This window comes from Centruroides sculpturatus, unplaced genomic scaffold (genome assembly GCF_000671375.1).
Source record: "Centruroides sculpturatus isolate CEXI.00-Female unplaced genomic scaffold, Cexi_2.0 scaffold2257, whole genome shotgun sequence".
NCBI lineage: Eukaryota > Metazoa > Arthropoda > Arachnida > Scorpiones > Buthidae > Centruroides > Centruroides sculpturatus.
In genome coordinates this window covers 13,477-38,261 of record NW_019389208.1, presented here as the reverse complement: position 1 = coordinate 38,261, position 24,785 = coordinate 13,477, and the positions used below count along the sequence as shown (strand labels likewise).

The following is a 24,785-nucleotide window of genomic DNA, read 5'->3' as shown; positions in this document are numbered from 1 at the left end:
TATTATGTGTTTATGTACAATATATATGAATATATATATATTGTACATAAACTTAATATATATATATATATAAGTATATTTACACACATACAAGAATTACAAGATGCACTAGGATACATATATACGCACCTATGTTCCAAACACACTTGTCGGTATTCAGAGCTGGATATGAGTGAATCCTTGATGTTAAAATGCACGTGAATCAATCACAAAAAAAATACTCCTCAGACAATGTTCACTATTTGTAGTTCATAATTCTAACACAAAGTTCTAAATGTTCAATACTTTTGTTGATGCAAATGGATTTTTACTTTATGTCCGATAACACAAAACCTGCACATACTTCTAACTGCACCACATGGTTACTCGATGCACCCCAACACAAAGAAAATACACCTTTCATAGTCTCACCAGAGTAAATCCTCATCAGGCAGAAAAAAGAGTGATGTTGCCAATCCACACTTCCTTAAGTATCCCTTCCCTACTAGCATGCTGACAACCCCCTATACAACCCAAAATAAAATTTTAAAAAATTATGTATAGCCCAAAAATCTGTGATGACACAGCATAAAAATGCACTACCATTGCATCTAAAATATCTTGAGATTATTGAGATATATTGATACAATGTTATATCTAGAGCACAGCTTCTATGTTGCATGCCTAGAGGGTGGTATTTGAGCACATTTAACAACCATGTAATGTTTTATAAACAGTTCATCTTAGTACATTTATTGTTTTTTGTGACTTTTTGTTATCTGTAATTATTTATATTTTTTGTATATGTCACTTTTCTTCTGTGTTTGTTTTAATTTATAATATATTACTAAGCTCCTGTGCATGGGAACTTCTTATGCAAGAAACATTTTCTTTCAAATTTATCTCGTTGTTTGATTTGCATTCTACCTTTATAACCTCAGACTGGCATTTGTAAAGGTTAAAAGTGTTTGTTTTGTAATAAATGTTTCTGTTCTTTTAACTGAATTTTAGGTTTGGAAGTGTTATTATATTGCATACATCCAGTTTAAGATAGTGTTTCTAATTAATTTAACTTTATACATTATATCTGTAAATTCGAAAAGCATATAAAATCTTTCCTTATTAAAAGTATGAATAAATTTTCCATAATAACTGCCATTTGTTTTTCACTAATCCAAACTGAAGAGTTTCCATCTGATCCATGATATTAGAACATAAATTGTTTAATCTAGAGATTTCCGTTTCAATGTGTGTATTATTTCTTCTTTTCTTATTTTCTTAAAATCATACTGATTGTTGATTTATCCAAACCATATTCAGCACTCCAATCTCTTACACTTTTTCCACTTTCTCACTTGAAAATTATTTCTTTCTTAGTTTCTAAGTTTATTAAGTTTCTCACTCTATTTTGCTGGCTCATGGCTAAAATTATATAGCAGAATAATTTTAAAAATATATTTTTATTGCAAATAAGCAAAAGATGCAAATAAACAAATATTTGAACCTTAAAACTATAATAAAGACAAAGTTTAATGCTCTAATCAAAGTGGAAAAACCTTGACATGTCAAGAGCATGCAAGAGCTATATCAGCTAATAATATTCTTCCATGTTCATTGTAACATCTACAGTATATTCATTGTAACATTTTAATTTTGTAGATAAAAACTATCAGTTGTAGCATCATTCATTCTGGCATACCCAACTGTATACCAATATCTCCAATAAAGCATTAAGTGGTTTAGCGATTAGAATCAATTTTATTATTTAAATATCATATACAGTAGAGCATCAATTATCCAAATGTCGATCATCCAAAACGTCAATTAACCGAAAGCTTTCCAGTCGGCAAATTTAAATTTCCGCTAGAGCTGTGGCACTGCAATCTTTGGCTATGTTTTGGGCTACTCCAATATTATTTTTGTTGGTGTGAATGTTTTAGCTGACAGCACTAGCACGATCATGAGAGGGTACTTAAGGACATGCCAGGATTTGAACGAATTTCAACATGGGATAGGTTAATATATTTTTTCGTACATAATCGGTTATCCGAAAAATCAATTTTCCAAACAACCCCAGTCCCAAATTGATTCAGATAATTGATGCTCTACTGTATTGTTATTTTTTTAAATGTCCAAATGAAATTTCTAAATAAATAAATAAAGAGAGAAAATATTATGCTTACTTTATAATTATGGGCTATGGGATGATCAACTTTTTCTAATGCAGATTTATCAAGCTTCTTTTGTATCTCATTTAACCTATGCTGATTTTCAGCTTCTTTTACAGCTTGATTTACATAAGAAAGAATTTGTCTACTACATTCTAATGCTTTCATTAAATTACTATGTTCTTCTGTATTAGCTGTATAAATTGAACAAATATATTAGATCTACAAAAACTTAAATATGAACTTTTAGTTATTTAATTTAATTTAAAAATTATTCAAATAATGTACATTTTATAAAATGAAGAAATTTCAATACATAGATTACATTATTTAATTTGATGATTGAAATAAATATATTTTATAAAACAACAGTTTTTACTTTTATTTTTTATTTAGTCATTATAATAGGTTAAAATTTGTTTGAATATTGTTTTAAAAAATTATAGTAACTTTATATATAAATATTAATAAATATAAATGAATGAATGTGAAATGATTAGATGAATAAATGTATTGAATAAAATAATTTTTTATAGCTCAAATGGCTAAAAATATCATTGAAAAATTATTCAATAAATATTTTCAAGTCCTTAAAAAACATTCATAGCTAAAATAATTCCTAAAATTAAATATAATGTTGTAAAATATTTTCAGATGCTAGCTTTTTCTTTTTTAGAATGCTGTCAATCTGAATATCAGAACAGTACCTCATAGCTTTTATTCATTTTCTGCTCCAAAAAATCAGTTATTTCCTAAATTTATTCATCAATTGTATAAATACAATCATCAAGATTCAGTTACAATTTGACAGATTTGACTTTAAGCTACAGTTAATGTAAATTTCACAGTCACTAATAACTATTCTTGGAGAGAAATCAGGAAACATAATAATCATTTATTTTGGAACACTGTTCATTGGATCTATCTTCTATTCAAGACATCATTTACTAATTGCCTTATATTAAGGCTAATTTGTAACTTCATATTTTAGCAGCCATGCTTCAAGTATAGATAGAACTTCTTTAGTTTCTCCAAAGTTCTCATATGTTATAAACTTCAGTCAACTCTACTTACATAAGATCTCTTTCACACTATGGAAACTCCTTATACAGTGGGTGATCGGTTAACGAACATAATCCGTTCCAAGACTTTGTTCGTTATCCGAATTGTTCGTTAACCGATCACCCACTGTAGTTGTCAAACNATTGTCTGATCATAAAAATCTTTCACGAAAGTGTTCGTTATCCGATTTGTTCGTTAACTGATCTGTTCGTTAACCGATCACCCACTGTAGTTGTCAAACTCTAGAGTTATGAATCAAATATTACTTCTGAATAGTAATATCCTTTAAATAAACTAACACCCAAAAATCCAGCAGCAAAAACACTTGATTAGACAAAGAAATGTTTTCAATCATCTTAAATAGTCATCATTAGGTTTTAACTTAGTAAATTCAAATGGAGTTCATAATTGGAGCATAATTTTAAATAAAAGGAACATTATTTTCATTGGATGCAACAGCAGGTATATGATGATGATGACCATTTAAAATGATTGAAAATTTTGTTTTCCTATTAAAGTGTTTTTGCTACTGGATTTTTGGGTGTTAGATATTTGAAATGCATCCAGTTGTAGGAGCTATTTATTTATGATATCCTTTGTTATTCATCCACAAGCTGGATATTGCCATGTTCTAAACTGAAATCTTTACTTCAAATCTATTAAAACTACATTCTAAAATCTATATTGCACTTCATGTTAATTCCAAATGTGATTTCTAGAATAAAAATAACTCAATTCTGCATGTAATTAAGTGCAGAGTTCTGACGACAGATGCTGCCCATACAGTACAGAATATATGAAGCATGCAATGCCATAATATCGTAAATGTATTGTAAATGCCATAATATTGTAAAATCAAAAAAAACAAACTTTTCAGGAGGGGTAAAAAAACACTTTTTTTAGCGAATGAATTCAATTTTACAATAAAATGGTAAAAAACTTACTAGGTTACAAATTTGCTGGAATATTGAAATGATGTAAATATAAAATACAATTTAAGTGCTAACTAAAAGTCACATGAATTGCACTTTAATGCTTTAAATATTACGGCTTCACATATAAATTCAATTTCAAAATACAGCCATTTACAGCACCACTATTGCCACAATATATATTTTTTTGCTGCAATATTATTTTGCAGCAAAAAACATTTCATTTAGAATTCAATTCTTCAATAAAAAGCTTTTAGAGAAAAATGGCATTTACAATGTTATGGCATACTTCATATAAGTTATCACTAACATGAAATAAATAAGATAACTTCAATATTGAAATTATATAAAATACAATAATTGAATTTCAATATATTTGATATTTATCTTACATTTAAATTTTATTCTAAGTGAATTTTTCTTATTTTCTTGGCAACTAATTATTGCTAATTAAAATTCTATTGCTCTAATTGCCAATTAAAATAGAAACTACCAATTTTTTAGCAAAAATGATGAAAGAATGATGCCAAATGATAAATATAAAGAGAAATTAGATTGAAAAATATTATTTAATATTAGTGGACTTCCTATTTCTACTCTGTGTCTTTTTAAACTATGGAAAATAAATCTACATAAGACAAAAACTTAAAAAATTAAATTAAAATTATCCAATATTGCCTACAGAAGGCAGTCCCATCAACTTGCTAAGTTGCAAAAACTGGTAATTTGCCCAGGTGACACCAAAAACAAACAAAAAATTAAATTAAAAGAAAACAAGTTGGATCATCATAACAATAAAAATAGAAAAAATATATATCTTTTAACATAAAAGTGATATATTTGAATATCTATTAAAATTATTTAACAAATCAGTGTATTTCATTACATAATAATTAATGTATAAACATAAGGAAAAAATCAGAATTAATTTACATTATTTTAGAATTCCAGGTATTCTATTGTATTATCTGTTAATCAAGACACACTTGTTGGTACTCAGCAGATAATATATTTCGACAAATATAAGTTTGACAATAATTACAAAAGAATATTAACATTAAAAAAGAATGCAACAACATAATTTAAACCTAGTTTTTAATATATAAATTTATTTTAAGAACTTACGAACTGTATACTTGGCAATATTTTCTAAAAGAAGGGGATATTTTGTAAGCCTTTGAAAACCTGTGGCAACTATATCTTTCAGCTGTAATCTCCGACATAAATGATTACATTCTGCATCCTTAAACAAAAAATAATAAATTTAGTTATATATTATAATATTTCCATTTTAATCATAGACTAATGAAATTGTCATAAAAGCATTTGATCATTGCACACAACAATAAAAATTTTACATTTATTTAACATTCAAATGAATGTTAAATAAATGTAATAAATGCTCATTGAATTATTAATAATTATATTTTATTTTCTAAATTAAAATTCAGAAATTTATATTTTTTCAAAAGAATTTTCAATTTATGTATACTAAAACATTACAAAAATTTATTCAAAAATAAAATAAAACAAATGAACAAATTTAATAATTTATAAGTTTTATAAACATGTATAAAAGTTTGATTTAAAATTAATTGTTTGGAAGAAATTGCAACATCAATATGAAGAATAATTATATGCATATCATCCCAAACTACTGAGATCTAAAGACCTTTTCTTAAATCAAAAGAAGTTTGTGGACCCTTCTATACATGGGATAATCTGAAACTAAGTTTCTTGGATCTGCTATTAACAGAAATTTTTATTCTAGAGACCAAGTATACTATGGATGAAAAGAGGCATTTTCATTATTTTTTGACATAGACCTCCAATCATTTGATGCATTTGTCATATCACACTAGATTAAACAAATCTCTTCCATAGAAGTCTGTGCCATGCATAGTAGCAAGAAACAGTAAGATCAAAATTATTGCTTTATCAACATCAACATTCACTAAGCCTGTTATAGCATGAGCCTACTGTTCTAAGGGATCTAGGTTCAAGACTGAGTTAAATTCATATAAATTTTTTAGTGGTTTTATCTAAATATTGTGGCATGATGATATGGTTCATGTATAGTTTGTAAGTTTATTTATATATTTTTTCTCTTATTTCCCTTTCGAACCTATCCACTTTCTTTTGTTCTTTGTTTCACAACTTTGAGAATTTTCTATCCCTAACCTTCCTATCCCTACCTACCTTCCAAGGGTGTGATCAATAAACAATAGAGAGGAGGAGACTCTGAGGGCAAGTTCTATGTGGTTGAGATACTTTTTGGCTGAGACACCTAAGGAGAAGGATGTGCGAACAATGAGCTCTGGGTTGAAAGAGCAGCATTGGGTGCGACTGTGGTAAATATGGTTAGCACGTGAGGACAATGGTGGGCCAAGAGAGACAAGACAGAGAATATTTGTCTGAAGATAACTAAGGTAGACCTTTGGTGGAAAGAAAAGCAAAATAGATAGTAGTGAACTTTGAAAGAATTCCAAAACTCAACTTTGGACCTATTCATCGAGAGACACATAGAGCAACAGGTACCCTTTTCTGAAAACTTATTTCTTCTTAGGATCTTCTTCTCCTTCTCTAATTTCTCTATTCTAGGATTAAGTAGGTTAGGAATATAGGATTAAGATAGTTTATAAGCGCGATAGAAAATTGTATATGTACGTGATGCAAATCTAGTGTATGTGACCATGTATAGCAACTGAGGGAGTTCCTTTGTATATAATCATTGGTTATATCATATCACTGTGTAAAAGTGTCCACAATAGGGAGACACACTAGAGTTGGGAACCCCTTTTTTATCTTATGTTCAAACACAAAAATAAAGTTTTGTTCTTTACATTATACTCTGTCATTATTCTAGTTGCTTTCAACATCACAATATATAAGATTTCATTCCTCACCATCCCTTAGTAATATTATAGACATGGATGAATCCATGATGGACATGCACAAAGGATGGAAAAGGGTTAAGAAAAAATTATTTTAACAATTCACAAATAAATACCTCTTTCCAGCAACACTTTTAATGAAAAAACAGTTTTTGACCTATTTAATAGGCCATTGTCAGATCTACAACCAAATTATAATGTTTCTACAGCAGATATTCAAATGTATGAGCATTCCAGTTAATTAACAATTTAAAAAATTTTTTCAAAGTAAAATTTTAAAATATTGTCATATGACATGCATAAAACAATAAAACTACAAATACAAATAGCATAAAAACATATAGTTAATAAGGCAAATAATTGTCTACTGTATTAACCTGTCTACTACTATATTTAAATATGACATCTATAAAGTTGTACACATGTGTCTTTAAATGAGTGGACTAAATCAATGTTTCTTCTCACTTTTGTGTTTCCTGACACTATTTTTCCCATTCTACTTCACCTGACCTCTTACTCCACAAAGGAGTATTGTAAAAAAATTTCCAAATATCTATAAAACAAGATATCATCCTCCTTGTACTTGATGCAGTTACTCATGTTTGCCACCTTAACACATTGACTGCCAACTATGAATCATTTTATAGTTGGCAGCATTGAACAGCAGGTGCTATCGATGAGATAACTCATATAATGTATGTCATGTTTTGCCAGATATGACTTGTAAGGAACCAAGTCCGAGCGTTATTTTTATTTTACTTTTATTTTGCTTTTATTATATTTTGTTTGGGGCTTATGTTTAGTTAGGACAAAGGTTTCCTCACCCGTCACCTTAGAAAGTTAAAAAAGAGAAGATAAAACCAACTCACCGATGACGCAAAGAAAGCGCCATAGCTAGCAATTGCACTCACGTGAACGCCCGAGCGGCAGATAGTAAGCCCGCACTGAAAAGGGGGGAAGACCCTACAGACTTTTAGGGACTTGTTAAACCTTAAAGGAAACATCCCGATAATTGTTCAAGAAAAGACTGTAAAAGGTTAAAAAGTATTGTCGGGAATTAAGCTACCAGATAAGTAAGAAAAAAGTGAATGTTACGTGTAAGTATGTAAATGAGGGGAGTGTCTCATCATAGAAACTGTGACGTCACCTCAGACTATAAATAGTGTAGCTCAAGTGAAGACGAGAGAGGTGAGCTCCTGAAAGGAATAAGTGTGGTCTGCTAGTAGCAGTGAACGAGGTGTCCAATAGGAAATAGTCCAAAGCAATTGCAGTTTTCGATTTGTGGATCGAGGAATAGGAAACGTCTTGAGTTGGAAAAAAGGTTCCTAGTATAATTGATGTGACGGTTAGGATTTGTAGTTGTAAGAATTTCTGTACCTTAAGTTAAGGATTGATTTTTGTCGGAATTTCAAGGGGAATAGTTCTAAGTTAGAATAAGATTGTGATTTTGTCGGGTTGACTTTTTTTGGATTTTATTTGATTGAATAAATTTGTTGTTTGTTATAAATATTGTAAATAGTTATTCCTAGATCTTTATTAAATACTTTTATTGATTTTGACTAACTTGTCTCTAATTTATTTCGGTGCACGCGAAAAGTCCAGGCCTGGCAAACTAAGAAATGTGAACCCGCGTAAAGTACCCGTTAGGTATTGGCTCTTTCCGGAACAAAATTCGTTGTAGAGCGATAAGTTAAAAATAGTACTTTACAGACTTTTCTCATGTAGTTATTATAACTGATTAGTGAGCATCAAGAATGCTTGTTTGTTTGTTTTGTTAAGTTATGGCAATGCAACACTTGGGCAATCTGCCTAGGGGAATGCCTTCTGGAGGGTCTTTTTAAGGGTAACTGTCCCCTATTCAGGTATTACAGACTTGGAGAAAACCTGAAAAATTCCATGTGGCTAGCCCATCCTGGCAAGGTGCAAACCCACAATCAAATTTCCAGTGTTCAGGGAACAGAACCACTTGGCTAATGGTGGGCCTTTGGGAATGAGAATGACACATGAATTGGGAGTTATAGAACAAACTGTAAAAAAGTTTAAATTGAGGTGAGAATTTTCTGTTTTGATTGCCAGATAGGAATATTATCATAGTAAATATAATACCAAACTGGCTAATTTGTGCTTGGAATATGAATGACAAATCAATTTGGTATCATAAAAGGAAAAGTTTATTGAAAAAATATTGAAAACATTAAAAAATAAAAAATCATATTTATTTATATTACCCGAATTATCTCATAGTTAGTGTCTGCAAAAGAAAAGCACTTCACATGCCCACTATGAGATAATTCACATCAATATTTTTTTGCTAAATATTAAATATTACAGTAGAGCCTCGAAAACTCGGCACTCGATATCCCGGCACTCCAGATAATTTGGCCACACCCTGGCAGGGCAAAAAAATCCTTAGTTAATTCATTTTCATTATAGACAGCTTTATGCCTCAAAGTATTTTTTTGGGGTCTGTCTTATCAGGTAAATTACTGTACACTGTGTATTCATTAATTTTCATTTTCATGTAGTAATGGCTCTGCCTTCATAAAGTACATACTTTTCCTTTGTTTAAGGATATTTGGGCAGTTTATTCTTTGTCGTATTCTCAAGCAAACAATACATACAAGTATAGTACAGTATTTTCTGAAGACTCCACACTCGTACTTATGTTTTTAACGCCATTTCCGATAACCCGGCATTTTCACAAACTCAGCCACCCTTCGGTCCACATAAGGCCGAGTTTTCGAGGCTCTACTGTACTACCAATTATACTTAAAAATAAATATAAAAATTTATAACAGCAAACACACATTGCATAATCAAAATAGCACTCAAGACATGTTTGTGCAAAAAACTCATGGTAGTCAATATGTTAAATATTTCCTGTAACTAATGTCCTAATGTTGTCAGTGTGGAAGACACTCTGAAAAAATTTCCAAATTAGCTTCAAATTAGCTTTCACCCAACTCAGTAGTGTTTATGGCTAAGGCAATGACAGGCTTGTTCTGTTCAATAGTATATCTATGCTCAATGTTGCTGGAAAAAGAAGGTGTTTATTTGTAAGTTGTTGACATACTTTTCCAGTCTTGTTTTATCTTTTAAAAATGATTTTTTTTATTTTTTAAGAAATTCTCACCATGATATAATTAGCAAATAAAATCTGTACTATTTGAGGAAAAAAAACAGAGAATATAAAATTTATGTAATCACTTACAGATAAAAATTGTCCAAGTTTTTGATCCCTCTTTTGTTTTATTTTAAGACTTTCTAATGCAATAGATTGATTCCTGCAAAATATTGCAGCAGCTTGTTTTAGATTTTCTCCTGATGTTCCATCAAACTGAAATAAAATATAAGCAGCAAACATAAGATTCAAAATAAATTTACAGCTTACATATTCTTGTTTAATTTTAAATTGTATAATTAATTTTCAAAATTTATTAACTTTTCTGAAGAAAAACATTGAAAATAATGATTAATAAAGAAATAACATTTATCAGATGCATTGCTGTCCACAGGAAATCAGTGTGATATGTTAGAGAACCATGATCAGAGAATGTGCTGAGAAAATAATAAAAATTAGTAAGTTTACAGAAATTTATTACAAAAGTTCATATTTTGCTATATACAACCCGGTGTGCAGTTGCTGTTTTATAAGTTTACAGAGTTGTTAATTTGAATATGATGTCATTAGTACAATTACTGAACTGCTTTAATATATTTATTTTTAAAAATTATAGAGTAGAATTCCAATGGAATATATAATTACTGACACCCATTACAACAAACATCTTTAAAAACCTGACAAATAATAAAAACTACAGTTAAAAACATGCATCAAAATACGTATTAAAATTAGGTAATGCTACACATAATATTTGGACTCTACATCCCCAATTACTCTAAGCTAAACAGTCTCATATCTGTGGAGGTCTTTTGGATAGCACTAGCTAGCAAACCCATAATTCTTATAGGTGACCCTGATTAGATGTATTTTTTTTTTTTTTTTTAAACTCTTTCTGCCATGTGGGCACTAAGAGGGCCTCTTTTTGCAAGCCCATTATGGGCCTGGCCAAACCCATAATGGGGCTGCCGGGTGGTGAGGGACGGGGCCCAACATATCCGAACGGACCACCCCCAAAAAATTCCTGGGAATTTTTCAACCTGTTCAGATTCGAATCCGGGTCCTCCCAGAGCGGTAGGCTGCCACCTTGACCGCTCAGCCATCCGGCTGCTGATTAGATGTATTTAACAATATATATGTGAAATGTGATGTTTTACAGTAGCTAATACAACTAAACCAATTATCATATAAGAGAAAATACATCCAAACAAATTTTAAATTTATATATAATATTCTTTTATTAGAAATAAAATCATACACTGTATTAATTTTCAATTAGAATATAACCATAATGGCTATTTATCACAATGTAAATTAGATTAATTGACCATATTTAAATATATTACTAAATAATTTCATATTTCTTTTAAATTAAATTTATAAATTTTATAGTATTTTATATACTTAATTAAGAATCTTACCATTTGTAACATCATTTCTCCTATATTTCCTACAATTGATTCTTTTTTACGTTTTTCTTTCATTAGTGTATTAAATTCATTGTGTATTTTTAGCATTTCTTCCAAATTTGGAAATAATAATTGAAGGAATTCTGAAGGTAATAATCCTTCATTTAATAAAGGTTTGTAAAATATTCTGTCTAAGATTTTTAAATTTTTCACGTGTGTCCTCTCAGTATGGAATAATTCTACAAACAAAAAAATATAAATTAATAACAAATTATTAAACAAAAATTTTTATTAGATATCTAAATGAGAAACCAAAAAACATTAATAACAAACATTACTAATTTGCCAAGTTATACTGAGTTATACAGTATAGTTGTATAAATTTTCAATATATCTGTATGTCCGTGAAAAATATTCATTATTTTACAATTCAATTGAATTATCAATGCCAGAAAGACCTATTGTAGCCATAATCACTTATCCTTTATCCATTTGATCATGTATAAGTCTAATAAGACTTATACACATAAAAGAATGTTTATTTACACGTACTCTATTTTCATGCATTTAACCTGCATTAGTGTATAACTTGAAGAAAATTGTTGAAACAAAAATAAAACCTTTGCATAACCCACCTCAACATATACCCCACATCTATGGGAGCATTACTCCATAGACACAGCTTTTATTTGAAATTTAAAATTGAAATATAACCTACCCATTGTATAACTTGAATCATTTGAAATTATCTTTTAAACACAAGTACCCCATGGATTATATGCACAAAAATACAGTATTTACTACTAGAAAATATCATTAAGAAATAGTTATTAAATATTTATCACAAATTTTATTAACTTATTTATATGTTTATTTTAATTTTCAATTAAGGAGTTTCTACATAGGATCTTATGTAGAAACTCCTTAATCAACATGCACACCTTTCATGGGACATATGATTTCCAAGCAATAATCAGTTTCTTTCCCAGTATTCTCCAGCATTTGTGATATAACTGTCTCTACACAGCAACAATGCTGAGCTTCAGTTCTCTAAGGGAAGTCATAAGGATCTTGTAAACAATGTCTGTCATATATAGCCACAGGAATAAATCAAGGAACTTCACATCAATTGAATGAAGGCCATGAAACTGGTCTACCATGCCCAATCCAGCATTTGGGAAAATGTGATATTGCTTTAACCAACATTGGATAGCATTATCTGAAGATGAATTTTTTTCTATACTGAGTTCTGTAATGACATTGCATTATGGATAATGGACTTTGTTCTGAATAGCCAAAGTATGAACACTACTTTCTCTTGATCAATCACCATTTTGAAGACATCATATTATCTTCCAGGTATTAGTTTGACAAGTACAGCTTTATCAAATAAAACTTTGAGTTATACTTTCATATTCACTTTTATTTTGGTTTTTCCAGTTGGAAAGTTGTAGGATACAAAATCCCCACAATAATTTAAACTTTTACATAACCAAGATGGAAATATCTTGTAAAATTACAAATGAGAAAGTCTAACAGAAAAAAAAATTTTGGAGTCTTTACACATCCCTTTTAATTGTTGGACAGAATCAATAATTTAGAAGCATGCTATATTTTATTTTATATATAAAATAATTAATAATTATATTGTAGTCTAATAACCATTGCTTCTTGATCTTTACTAGCACTGTTCATTTTCCAGTCTTTCAATAATGTCTAATGTATTTGGTATATTCGATCCTCAGGACACAGGTTTATTCAGAAAGATTCATGACCAAAAATTCAGGAAAGTTCAACCTGTGGTCTGGTCAACATGAGTTCATTGGACAGGTCATGGGCTGAATTAGAAGGACAACAGGGTTACTTCTACCTTTTTGTCAGGTAGAAGTAACCCTGAGGAAAGAAGGCAGAGGAAACTAGCAAAGAAAAGGCAAGTTGTGATAGGAAAAAGGGGTATAAAAAAAAAATAAGGAAACAAAAGTTTTTCAAAAAATTGTTTTTCTTCCTCTCCAAAATATGGTAAGAAAAGTTTTGTTTTTCTTATTTTCTTTCTTTGTTTTAATAAAACACTTGAAACTAATTTATTCCAGAACAGTAAGCAACCACTCACCACACCAGGAATGGTTGGAGGCTGTGCACATTTTTAAATCTAGTTTTACATCTACATGCATAAATTATAAAGAGAAAATGGTTTTGTCAATGGCCTGACAAGAGTTGATTGACAACATGGTTTAGCCATTTGTCGAGTCCTGGTAGGGCAACATTTTGCATAGACACGACTTGGCTTTAATAATTTTTTCGAACTTATATTCAAACTCTTGTTCGAATTTTATTCCAAAATAAAGAATCATCGAGGAATCATTAAAAAACCTGATGAAGAACTCAGAAGGAGTTCAAAAACATTCACCATAATTGGTTTAGAGTACATGATTATTCCACAACTTTTTGTTTTATGTAAATAAATTATGTATACAAATAAACACTGATACATCATCTGCTGGCTCTATATATATATATATATATAAATTTTTCCTCTAAACATGATTCTGAGAGTATTCCAATATCAAAGCACATGAAAATGTGAAAATGTTAGTCCCAGATGAATATAAGACCTATACCACAATATATATTTTACAAAAACTTACTTAAGACTTGATATCTACGTAGTATGTATGTATAGGACTTTTTTCTTTTTTGCTGTAGACCTAGGCATCAAATTTTATTGCTTTGCCAATGATTATAATATCCAAAAAGTCTCCACTGTTGTCTTTTAAAGGCATTATAGCATGATATAGCCTAATCCTCTATGATGATAGGACATGAAACTAGAACTACAGATGCTAGTGAATCCTGAGCTGTTTCCTCTTTTCTTTTCAAGTTTTTCAAGACCATAAATAATGTAAATTATATTATAAAATCACTAAAGAATGTAAAAGATAACTGATTTTGAATCATTAGATTCTGAAAAATTGTTTTAATATTCTGCCATTTGAGTCAATTCAATTTCATAATTGTTATTGACTAAAATAACAATTATAACAGTACTTAAGAGCAGAATTTATGATATCTCTCAAATACAGACATGCTATAAATCTAAATTCTGTAATTGTTAAATTTTTCAAAAGCTATGAGTAAAAAATAAATATATATTTACTTTTGATCATCTTGTACAAACTGTTACTTGCCTCTAAATAATGAAATTTATTAAGTTCTGTTATATAGGATGTCTGTTAATGAAATTCTTTTCTTGATAAATATAAATAAATTCTGTAAATCTTCTAAAGGAAAACTAAATATAAAATTTCATTATTTCAAATATATATTAATCAATTTACAAAGATATTATTCCTTGAAAAATATATAAACTTTACGTAATCCTTTTTGAATAAGGATCATATTAAAGAACAAATAGAAAACCTTTCTTTAAAAACAAGCAAGTCACCAAATTGTTCAAAATTATGAGCAAAAATACTTCTATAGTAGTATTTTTCTGGAAATATTAATGTAAATTAAATAAGCAGTATTGTTTCATGAGAGATTTGACCAAAGAGCCAGGTACCCATGCTGTGTAGTCAGCAACTTGATCCATGACAATTCCTTTTCACTCGCCTCTGAACAATGCATATGGGCCCTCATTACCAGAGATCGAAAAGCGAAAAATTTGTAGCAATAATGGTCATGTGAATTGTATGGTATGAATAGAAGTGAATATGACTTTCAATAACTAAATAAGCAGTAAATCATTATTTATTCAAATGAAAAAGTTATCTACTTTATCTTCAATTTATATCTCTAAAAAATTTTCAAAAAAATCTTTCTAGCAGTATACTTGGCAAGAAAATAACGTGAAACAATATTCTATATATCTTATATAATATAAGCATATAAACTAAATATTGAATATAATTTAAATATTAACCATTGATGACATCTTGTCGTTTCTTTTCCTTTGGCTTCAACAATCGAATAGTTTCCCAATCTATGTTTCCTTGCCAATTGGGAGGATCGGCTTCTGCTTCTAAATCTGAATCATCATAATGTTGAATAGTACTGTTAGAACAGACAGGTTGCACACCTGCTGCAGGAGCAGTTCCACCAGATAAAAAATCAGCTGGGGATCCACTTGGAGTCCGATGAACCATTTCCAGAGAGTTACAAGGACTATCAAGACTTCTAATTGATAAAAAAAAAAATAATTAACAAATACAATTTATTAAGTTTTTAATACAATAAGAGTTTTTAACAATGTGGTAAAATATGTATGTCTAAAATTATTCTTTAAAGAATAAAGAAGTCTGATGAAAAATGTATGATAAATTTCTTGGGAATGAAAAAAATTATCACATAATACTCATAGTTTCTTATTTGTGGATACTGGCTTTTCATTAATTTTCTAATAATGACTTAAACATTTTTTTCATCAAATTTTTAAAATCTGTATGCTATATAATCAGTGATAATGTTTATACTAATGATAAGTAAATTACAAAACAGAAATCTATATATCAAATTAAATATTCAATTTCTCATTTAACTAGACATGATCACTAAAAATATGTACAGATGTATAACAAATAATATGATTTCATATCATTTTCAGTCTGGATAGCAAATTCTGACAAATCAATACAATAAAAATTAAATCTAAACTGAACTTCTAAACAATAATTATACAGTCGACCCCCTATAACACTGTTGATTATTCTGTTTTATATGAATTCCATGTTGTACAAGTCACTTAGATTTTACAAATATGTGGGCCGGGCTGTGAACAGCTCACGTATTTGTAAAATCTAAGTGACTCGTACAACATGGAATTCATATAAAACGGAATAATCAACAGTGTTATAGGGGGGGTCAACTGTAGTAGTTTTTAATTTTAAATAACATATTATCAGGTCAGTCCATAAGTTCATGTGTATTTTTATCTACAAAAAATGCAACAAAAAATTTTAATTAAATTTTATTTCAATCTATAATGTATTCACCATTACTTTGTATAATTTCTTGCCATCTTGATGGTAATCTTTTTAATCCCGTCTTTGTAAAATGATTTCGGTTTTGAATCAAAATATTCAGAAATAGCCTTTTTTACATTGTTCTCATCCTCAAAAGTTTTCCCTTTTAAAAAATTCTGCAAACTCCGAAAAAGATGATAATCACTGGGAGCAATATCTGGCAAATATGGTGGATGAGGTAAAATTTTCCAGTTGAAGCTTTTGAGTTGAGCAGTTGACATTGTTGTCAGTTAGCTATTGACAGTTCATGTGGTATCCATTTTCCTAGCTTTGAAACTTTTCCGATTTGTTGTAGATGTCTATGAACAGTTCCATGGGATGAATTTAAACATTCCGCAATTTCATCAACTGTTAAAGATGGTTCTGCTTCAACTAGTGCAGACAGAGCATCATTATCAAAGTCAACAGGTCTTCCAGTACGAGCCTTATCCTCCACACTAAAATCATTATTTCTAAATCTTTCAAACCACTTCTGCACAGTCCTTACACTAATTACAGTTTGATTATGAACAGTATTTAATTTTTTGGCTGCATTTGTAGCATTCTCATCACTTAAAAATAAAAAGTATAAAACATGTCTCTTATATTCATCTGTTACTTCCATTTTAACGAAAATAAACAACTGAAATGTTTCCAGTTCTGAACAGTATTATATGAAAGAGATCCAATTTAACACTTCAGTGTAAAAAGTATCACATTAGACTGGCATTTTTAACAGCAAAACAAGATTTTTCTCAAGGTCATAAAATAAGCATGAACTTATGGACTGACCTGATAGAATGTTATTTGTTTATAATGTAAGAAGACATATTAATATCAAAGTTAAAATAAATATTTAATATCAATATATTAAATAGAGAAGTAAATATGAATAAAAAGACATCATGTATTAAGCAATAGAATTTCTTTAACAGTAAATGAATGTAATTACAGAATTATGAATAGGTACGTATAGAGCTTGGTTTAAAATGCTTAAGACTTGTGAATATTTTATTTGCACTAACACATTTATGTTTAATTATCATTATTATAAATAACAACAAAAAACATAAATACAATATATTGTAAATGTAGTTGGCAAGGTAATGGCATAAACAAAATAACTGATAGAATAGCTCATAAAATTTATACTTTTATTCTGATCATTTTCTGCATTATTCAATTGCTGTAGTTGAACACAAAATTAACATGAGAAAATGCCTTAGACAAAGAAGAATATATATTTAAATCTGCTAAAGTAACAATGCATTCAAAACATTTTTAAATTCAAAGATTATCAAATAGATATTTTTATTTATGCTTAATAATCACTCTGTGTGCTTCATCAATATCAGCTTTAACCAAAATTTTCAGAAGCTCTGGGGAATTAGTCTGATTATTAGGCTGGCAATGTTTAGTCTTGTAAAAATTCATAAACTAAAATTCTATTTATTCGAGCTCACTAACTTAAATATCACTTTTTGAAGTACTTTTTGGCAACGAAGCCTGTAAACAGAACAGTAAACTAGCCTGATTGCAAAGTCAACTGTGTTCAAATACTGTTCAAAACTGGTCTGTCTGGATGCTAATCTATCTAAAAACTGTTGACAGCCAAACTACTAACTATACCTCCCTCTACTAGGAAAACTTACTTAACACATCCCTTTCACACATACCTGTGGCATTTACTGTTTCCAGAAAAAACTACATTGTTACATCACATCAACACCAAAAATGATAACTATAATAATACAACATTTCCATCCAAAATTGCTGTACACAAATTACCTATTTCACCTTCTAAATCTTACTCTTTTTAGTTTCATGTAAAATCTAAAACCACAAAAGGAAACAAAATATACTCTCCCTAATTAATTGTACTCCTCATTTAAGAGTTGCTTCCAAGCATTTGGTAATAACTGAATTTTTGCAATTAATTGCTTTACCTCTCAGGATAAACAAACTCCTTTTATCCTCCAATACTTTCTCAGTAACCTTACAAACCAGATCTTTCCCTTATTTTTTCCAATCTTTTGTGCTTCTTTACTAATAGCTTCTTGGCACAGCATGATAGTAATTTTTCTTGTCCTGATATCTCTCATGTGTTCCTCTATTTTAGTCTGTAGCAATTGTTTTGTGGCTCGCATACAGACTTTATTCATTCTTTAATGGAATTACATGTACCTCCTTCTTGCTATTCTCTTTTCTTTCCCCTTTGTCATTTCTGACCAAATCATGAAGACTACAGTTCCTTTTGAGAATAATTTTTTCTTTGTCATCTTCTCTAGCTTGTTGTAGAAAAGTTCTCCACCTCCCTACATAATGTATGCAAACTATTCTATCTTTTTCTTCCTTACACATCTTTTCCTGCTTTCTCATTTATTCAACCTTCTTCATAAAAGTTTTTTAAAATATCTTACTAGTGACTTCAGTCTATCTTCTCTAGAGACTTTAAATCTTCATCTATACCTTTTCAATCAGCAATCTAAATGATATACATTTATACTCATAAAGATCTTCCAAGTCTTGTAGTTGCCTGGAAGTGCATGTACTTAAGAGTGATATTAGTGAGAGCTCTAATAAAGAAAAGTTTGAATACAGTATATAACTTAGAGATTGAAGTTTTATTTATTATTTGAAAATTTTATCCACCAAACTAATAGAATCTGTTCTTCCTTATAAAAGAATTGTGCATTATTACTCAGATATAATAATACATATATATAAGGAAAATTTTCATTTGACAGTTTTTAGAAACATCAATAGTAAAGTTTGAACAATAAAACTTTTCAATAGATATGCAAATAGTGTAAGTTAACTCATAACATAAACTATTCTATATAAGAATATATTTAGTCTTTATAATTATGAAAATTAATAACTAAAAAATAATCCTTAAAAATATTTTATGAAAACCATTTATACATAATATATACAACAGAACTTCATTTTTACAATCTAATTAGTTCCTGGAAAATTCTTGTTAAGTAAGTTATCATAAATTGAATTGCAAAAATTTTACGATAGTTTCAGTGTCATAAATGAAGGTTCTAATTTCAGAACTAAAGTTTAAATGTATAATATCATAAGAAATGTGCTAAAAAAAAAAATATATGATACTTAAATACGTATAGCATTTTATTGCATATACAGTAGTTCTCTGCATTTTTGAAGATTAAGATAAAAAATTCCATTTAAACCCTAAAAAAGAGACAAATAACAAAACAAAAGCAACTTTTCTGAGATTTTTCATTCATAAAGATGAATCAAAATCTCAGAGAAGCTACTTTGGCTTTATGCCAGATAGGTCAATAATGGAGGTTATCTTTTAGTGAGAGAGGAGAAAAGATTTGCATTTGGTCTTTATTGATCTGAGAAAAATCAAATAGTAAGGTCTAGTGAGATATCTAGTAGGCAGTGTAATTCTATAGATATATTAGAATTATTTGTAGCAAGTACATTAAGTTCATGAAAAGTATCTATGATAAAATTAAGAAATTTTTGATTAAAATGAAATCACTTAATCCAAATCTAATTGTTTTGGTTTTGAATGAACTGACTGCATAGAATGTAGAGAAATAGCCATTAATTATTTGCAGATGATTCAATATGGATTAAGAGTTTAACAATTTAAAAAGAGAGTAAGTACTAAATATATAGAGAATTCAAAATGGTTAACTGAAGTTATTAATCTAACTTTAGTGAATATCATTATAAAAAAAACATTTTCATAAAAAAAAATAGTAAATGAATGTATCAAACATACAATAAATCCTTTTATTTAGAATTAATAATACAATGTAATGGAGAGGTGATTAATGTTTAACTAATAGGCTGGAGATTGAAATAGACAAATGATAAGTTGTGTGAATATTAAAAAAATACTTGCAAGATTAAAACAAAACTTTTTCAGATCAATAATGTTGGTTGTATTCAGTACAGAATTAGTTAATAAAAAAATACAAAGAATAAAAGATGAATATGGCAATAATTTAATGTTAAGGAAAAAATGTGATCCATCAAGAAGAAATGGAGTTAGAAATGTATATATTGGAAGGGATTTGATAGTAGTTGTGATTAGAAATAAAATATAGAAGTAAACTCTCAGATGCTTTAGACATTCAGAATGACATCAGGACATGGTTCAAATAATAAGAATAAACAGCAAAAAGAAAATATTTTTTTTATCTTTCTTTCTTTTCAAGATCCTTTAAAAGACTTGGAAATGGAAAAAAAAGACATAAAACATTTTTTAAATGAAATGACAATAGAAATGACATAAAAAGTGGATGACAGAGAAAATTTGGACAATTCCCATCAAATAAATAATAAAAGAAAAGACTAAGCTAAATAGCATTTTCTGTTTCTAAAAGCAGTAGTTATACAGTTTTGTTTATATTGTTTTCTTATAATATTAAGCCTGAAAACTTATTGTTATAGCCAGATCTGATTTACAGTCAAAAGAACAAATTAATAATTGGAACATAATAATTTTATCTTTAGTAATTAAATATCTGTTAGAGTCAAAATAATTAAATTAATACTTTGGCTTGTTTCCATTTTGATTTTAATGTATATAAAAATTATAAAACATATTTGAGAACAATGTTTGATTTTGTTCTTTTAAGCTCTATTATTCAGTTAATTACATGATAATTTAAAATATACAGTAATTTCAATTAAAACAATATTGCTTGAAAAATCACATCAGTATTACAAATTACTGTATGTGATTATGTTGTAAATATAAAACAGCTACAAAGCCCTCATATGAGAGACTGTACACTAATCTTCTTAGATAGAAAATCTTTTCAAAGGCTGATGGCCTGGACATGGATTTGATTTGGCATGGTCCTGCAAAAGTCCAGGCTTAACACATGACAATTTAGTTAAAAAAAAAAAAGAAATCAAATTTATCTTACAACAGACAGTTAAGATCTAAAAACAACTATCAAGAACTGCATTAATGAGTTCTAACTATTAATAAGGAAGTTGGGAAAACATGAGAAAATATGGGAAAAAATTTAGGTTTCATAAAAAATGGAAAGTAACATAAAATAACTTCTAACTAGTATGCGTAAGGACTTTATGACTGCTCCGTATTTCTTATGCATACTTCTTTGTCTTATCTACAGCTTTAAATATACTACTGTATTTTAAAAAATAAAAAAAACCTTGATTACTATTATTAAATTAACAATGGAACAAAACTTAATTTATTCTGTTGTATCAAGTTAAATTGTAAAATAATATAGCAATCAATTTAAGTATTTTCTTAAGTATTTAATTTAAATACCTGATACATTATTACCTATTAGACAAACTTGAATTGGAAGAACTCCCTGAGTGATTTAATGTTGCAATATTCTTATCTTCACACTCAACATCCACATCACTAAAAAGATAAAATATTTTATATTTATAAAAATGATTCCTTTATAAACTAATGAAAAAATAATTATTGTTAAATATAATAGTAAAATTCATAGTATACATCTTTTTATTCCATTATTAAATTTTTGAAATATTAACTTATATTTGATTTAAATAGGATTGAAACTACTATTTTTTCATAATTTTTCCAAAAATAATGAATGTATAAATATGAACAGTTTCACAATTAGGTGGCCCAAAGTGGTATAAGTGAGCCTACTATTTTGGAGAGCCTAAATTTGAATCTAAGTCAACTCAATAATTTTCATGGATGAGTTCATCAAGATCTATCAGTTCCTGTTCCTCACCATCTCTATTCACATTATGGCATGTCTAAAACCATAATAGGCAGGATTAAAAGGCCATGTTAGTACCACAGCATGAAATAAGTCAAAAATAAAATAAAACAAGTAAAACTGCAAAACCGTATTTGGGACAAGACTATGTCTCGGATATGGAATCACTTTGATGCTCAAGGCAGGTCTCGTTCTCATTCTCCTATCTTCTTTGATATTGCTGCTTTTGGGCGCGATCGTTCAAACTTTGCTGGCCACGACCACGCGAGATCGTCCACGATGCATCTTCAATGAAATTAACCTATCTAATTTCAAAATTTCTCTCCGTTGCGTGTCAGCCCAGGTTAAATTTTTGTTGATGCATAATGAAAAGTTCCTGTTTTTGAAAAAAACAATTGTGGCTATTGTATTGTTCAAGATTATTTTTTTATTTTGCACAAACAATATACAGTTTAACCCGATTATAATGTCATCGAAAGTAACGACAACCCTAATATAATGTCAAATTTTACCTGTGTTTAAGAAGAGTTCTTCAAAACAATTTTTTAAGACTGTTACTTCTGTGGTAGTGTATAAGGGATAAAGATGGACTCAAAAGTTAATTTGACTTTTTGTAAATGCTCTAAACTTCAATTATTTATTTTGATATTTGTATACAATTTTAAAAGAACTGTAGCATAATTTTGTTAGCTTTCCAAAATAAAACATTTTAAATTAAATAAATTTATTAGTTTTGACTTATTCCAAAACTGTGTCTTCTTCAATTTATTATTCTATACTTCACAACTGGGTGAATAGGTAGACACTGGGCATCTTTACCATCACTCTTTATTCAGGAATATATTACATGTTGATATGAGTTTCAGGCATACGCCCCTCATCAATCGGTTTTATCTTTAAGACATTTGGTATAGAGGTGCACATACTTTTAAAAATACATATATTCACTTGTTAAAATTTTTATATTTAGTGCACTAAACTTAAAGATAAAGCCAACTAATGAGAGGAGCCCAAAATGCCTATCTGTGTGTAAGATATTCCTGAATAAAGAGTGATGTTAAAGATGCCCAGTGTCTACCTATGCACCCAGTTGTGAAGTATAGAATAATAAATTTATTAGTTTTAAGAAATCAAATATCATTGAATTCCTTTTAGTTAATGTACTTATGAATTCAAATGAGTTAATTTATAGTTAATTTGTCTAGAAGCATCTAAACAAATTTGAATATAAATTAACTAATTTCATCAGATCCTATAATGTAAAAAGCAAGACATTAGGTGGGCACTTTAAAGTGACAACACATGAGTCAAGTGATTGATTCTGGCAGACAATTGTCAGTTTTCTAGCTTTCTGACATCATCAATTATGGATGCTACAAACAACCAACAAACATTTTACTATCCATATGGACCTACATTCATTTACTAAATAATAACCTACAGTGATAGTTACAATTAACAGTTAATTATGACTTCAAGTCTAGCTTTGTTTGCTTTAATCACCATTTTTTTAACTCAGATAGTTAGCAAAAACAATCAATTCCCTTTTATAACTGATCCACACAACCATTGTACTTACACATAGAATACATTCACTGTTGTCTGACCAGCAGGTTGTTAGACTAGCAACAAATTGTTAATTGGACTACTGTTTGTATAAATTGGATATTAAAATTTTTACACTATAAACACTATAACTTGTGTGTAATTCATCTTTGACTTACAATTCATGCAATAAATATTACCTATTTCTGAATATAATTATGAAATGGTCTAAAAATCGTACATTTTTCAAACAGTTCAAAAACTGAAATAGTGTATTAAAAAGTGAGACTGTTGTATTCAGCTCCTCTGTTCTTGACATAAGCATAAGGTGACCAGACGTCCTGTTTTCGGCAGGACCGTCCCAATTTCTAACAATTTGTCCCTTGTCCCACGGTGTTCTAAAAAAGTCCCGAGTTTTGGAAAGATTAAGTTTTTGTCAATTATGTGTCATAAAGTTATTTCTTATGTTTAAGATTTGTAAAGATCATTTTGTATCACACGTATCAGTACTAAGGTGTGCATTAGCACAAAAGCGAGAAGAGGTACGAATAATATTTTTTTATAAATTAAATGAAAACCTTAATCAAAACATTATTGGTATTTGTTGTGCAGTGCACATAATACATAATGCTATTCAAACAGCTGCCGACTTGTTGCCTGTAGATGTGGAAAATATTATTAAAATATATTCATATTTCTATATATACACTGTGCGTGTTGTTTGCCTGATCTTCTTCAGTTACCATAACATATTCTATGTTACCATAACATAACATATTCAGTTACCATAACATAACATATTCTATGTTATGGTAACTGAAGAAGATCGTTAAGAAACAATCGAAAACGTTATTATATTATTAATTTTTATTAGCTGGATTATTAAAGATGTGTTTTATTAATAGTATATTTATCCAGTTCGTTCGTTATATAAGAATTTTGTAAAACT

General features: G+C 28.9%; 1 protein-coding gene across 3 annotated transcripts in view; it reads right to left on the bottom strand.

The window, feature by feature from the left end:
• LOC111617200 (rho guanine nucleotide exchange factor 12-like) overlaps positions 1-24,785 on the bottom strand; it is a 43,621-nt gene that overhangs the window by 5,449 nt on the left and 13,387 nt on the right. For 2 of the 3 annotated variants that reach the window (XM_023358528.1, XM_023358527.1), the window contains exons 3-8: positions 21,874-21,957; positions 15,485-15,738; positions 11,578-11,804; positions 10,247-10,372; positions 5,267-5,384; positions 2,163-2,341 (exon numbers count right to left, since the gene is read on the bottom strand). In XM_023358528.1, coding sequence (XP_023214296.1) covers positions 2,163-2,341; positions 5,267-5,384; positions 10,247-10,372; positions 11,578-11,804; positions 15,485-15,738; positions 21,874-21,957 — 988 coding nt within the window. Of the gene's footprint in view, positions 1-2,162; positions 2,342-5,266; positions 5,385-10,246; positions 10,373-11,577; positions 11,805-15,484; positions 15,739-21,858; positions 21,958-24,785 lie in introns of those variants that run through there. The other variant, XM_023358529.1, reaches the window with a different exon arrangement.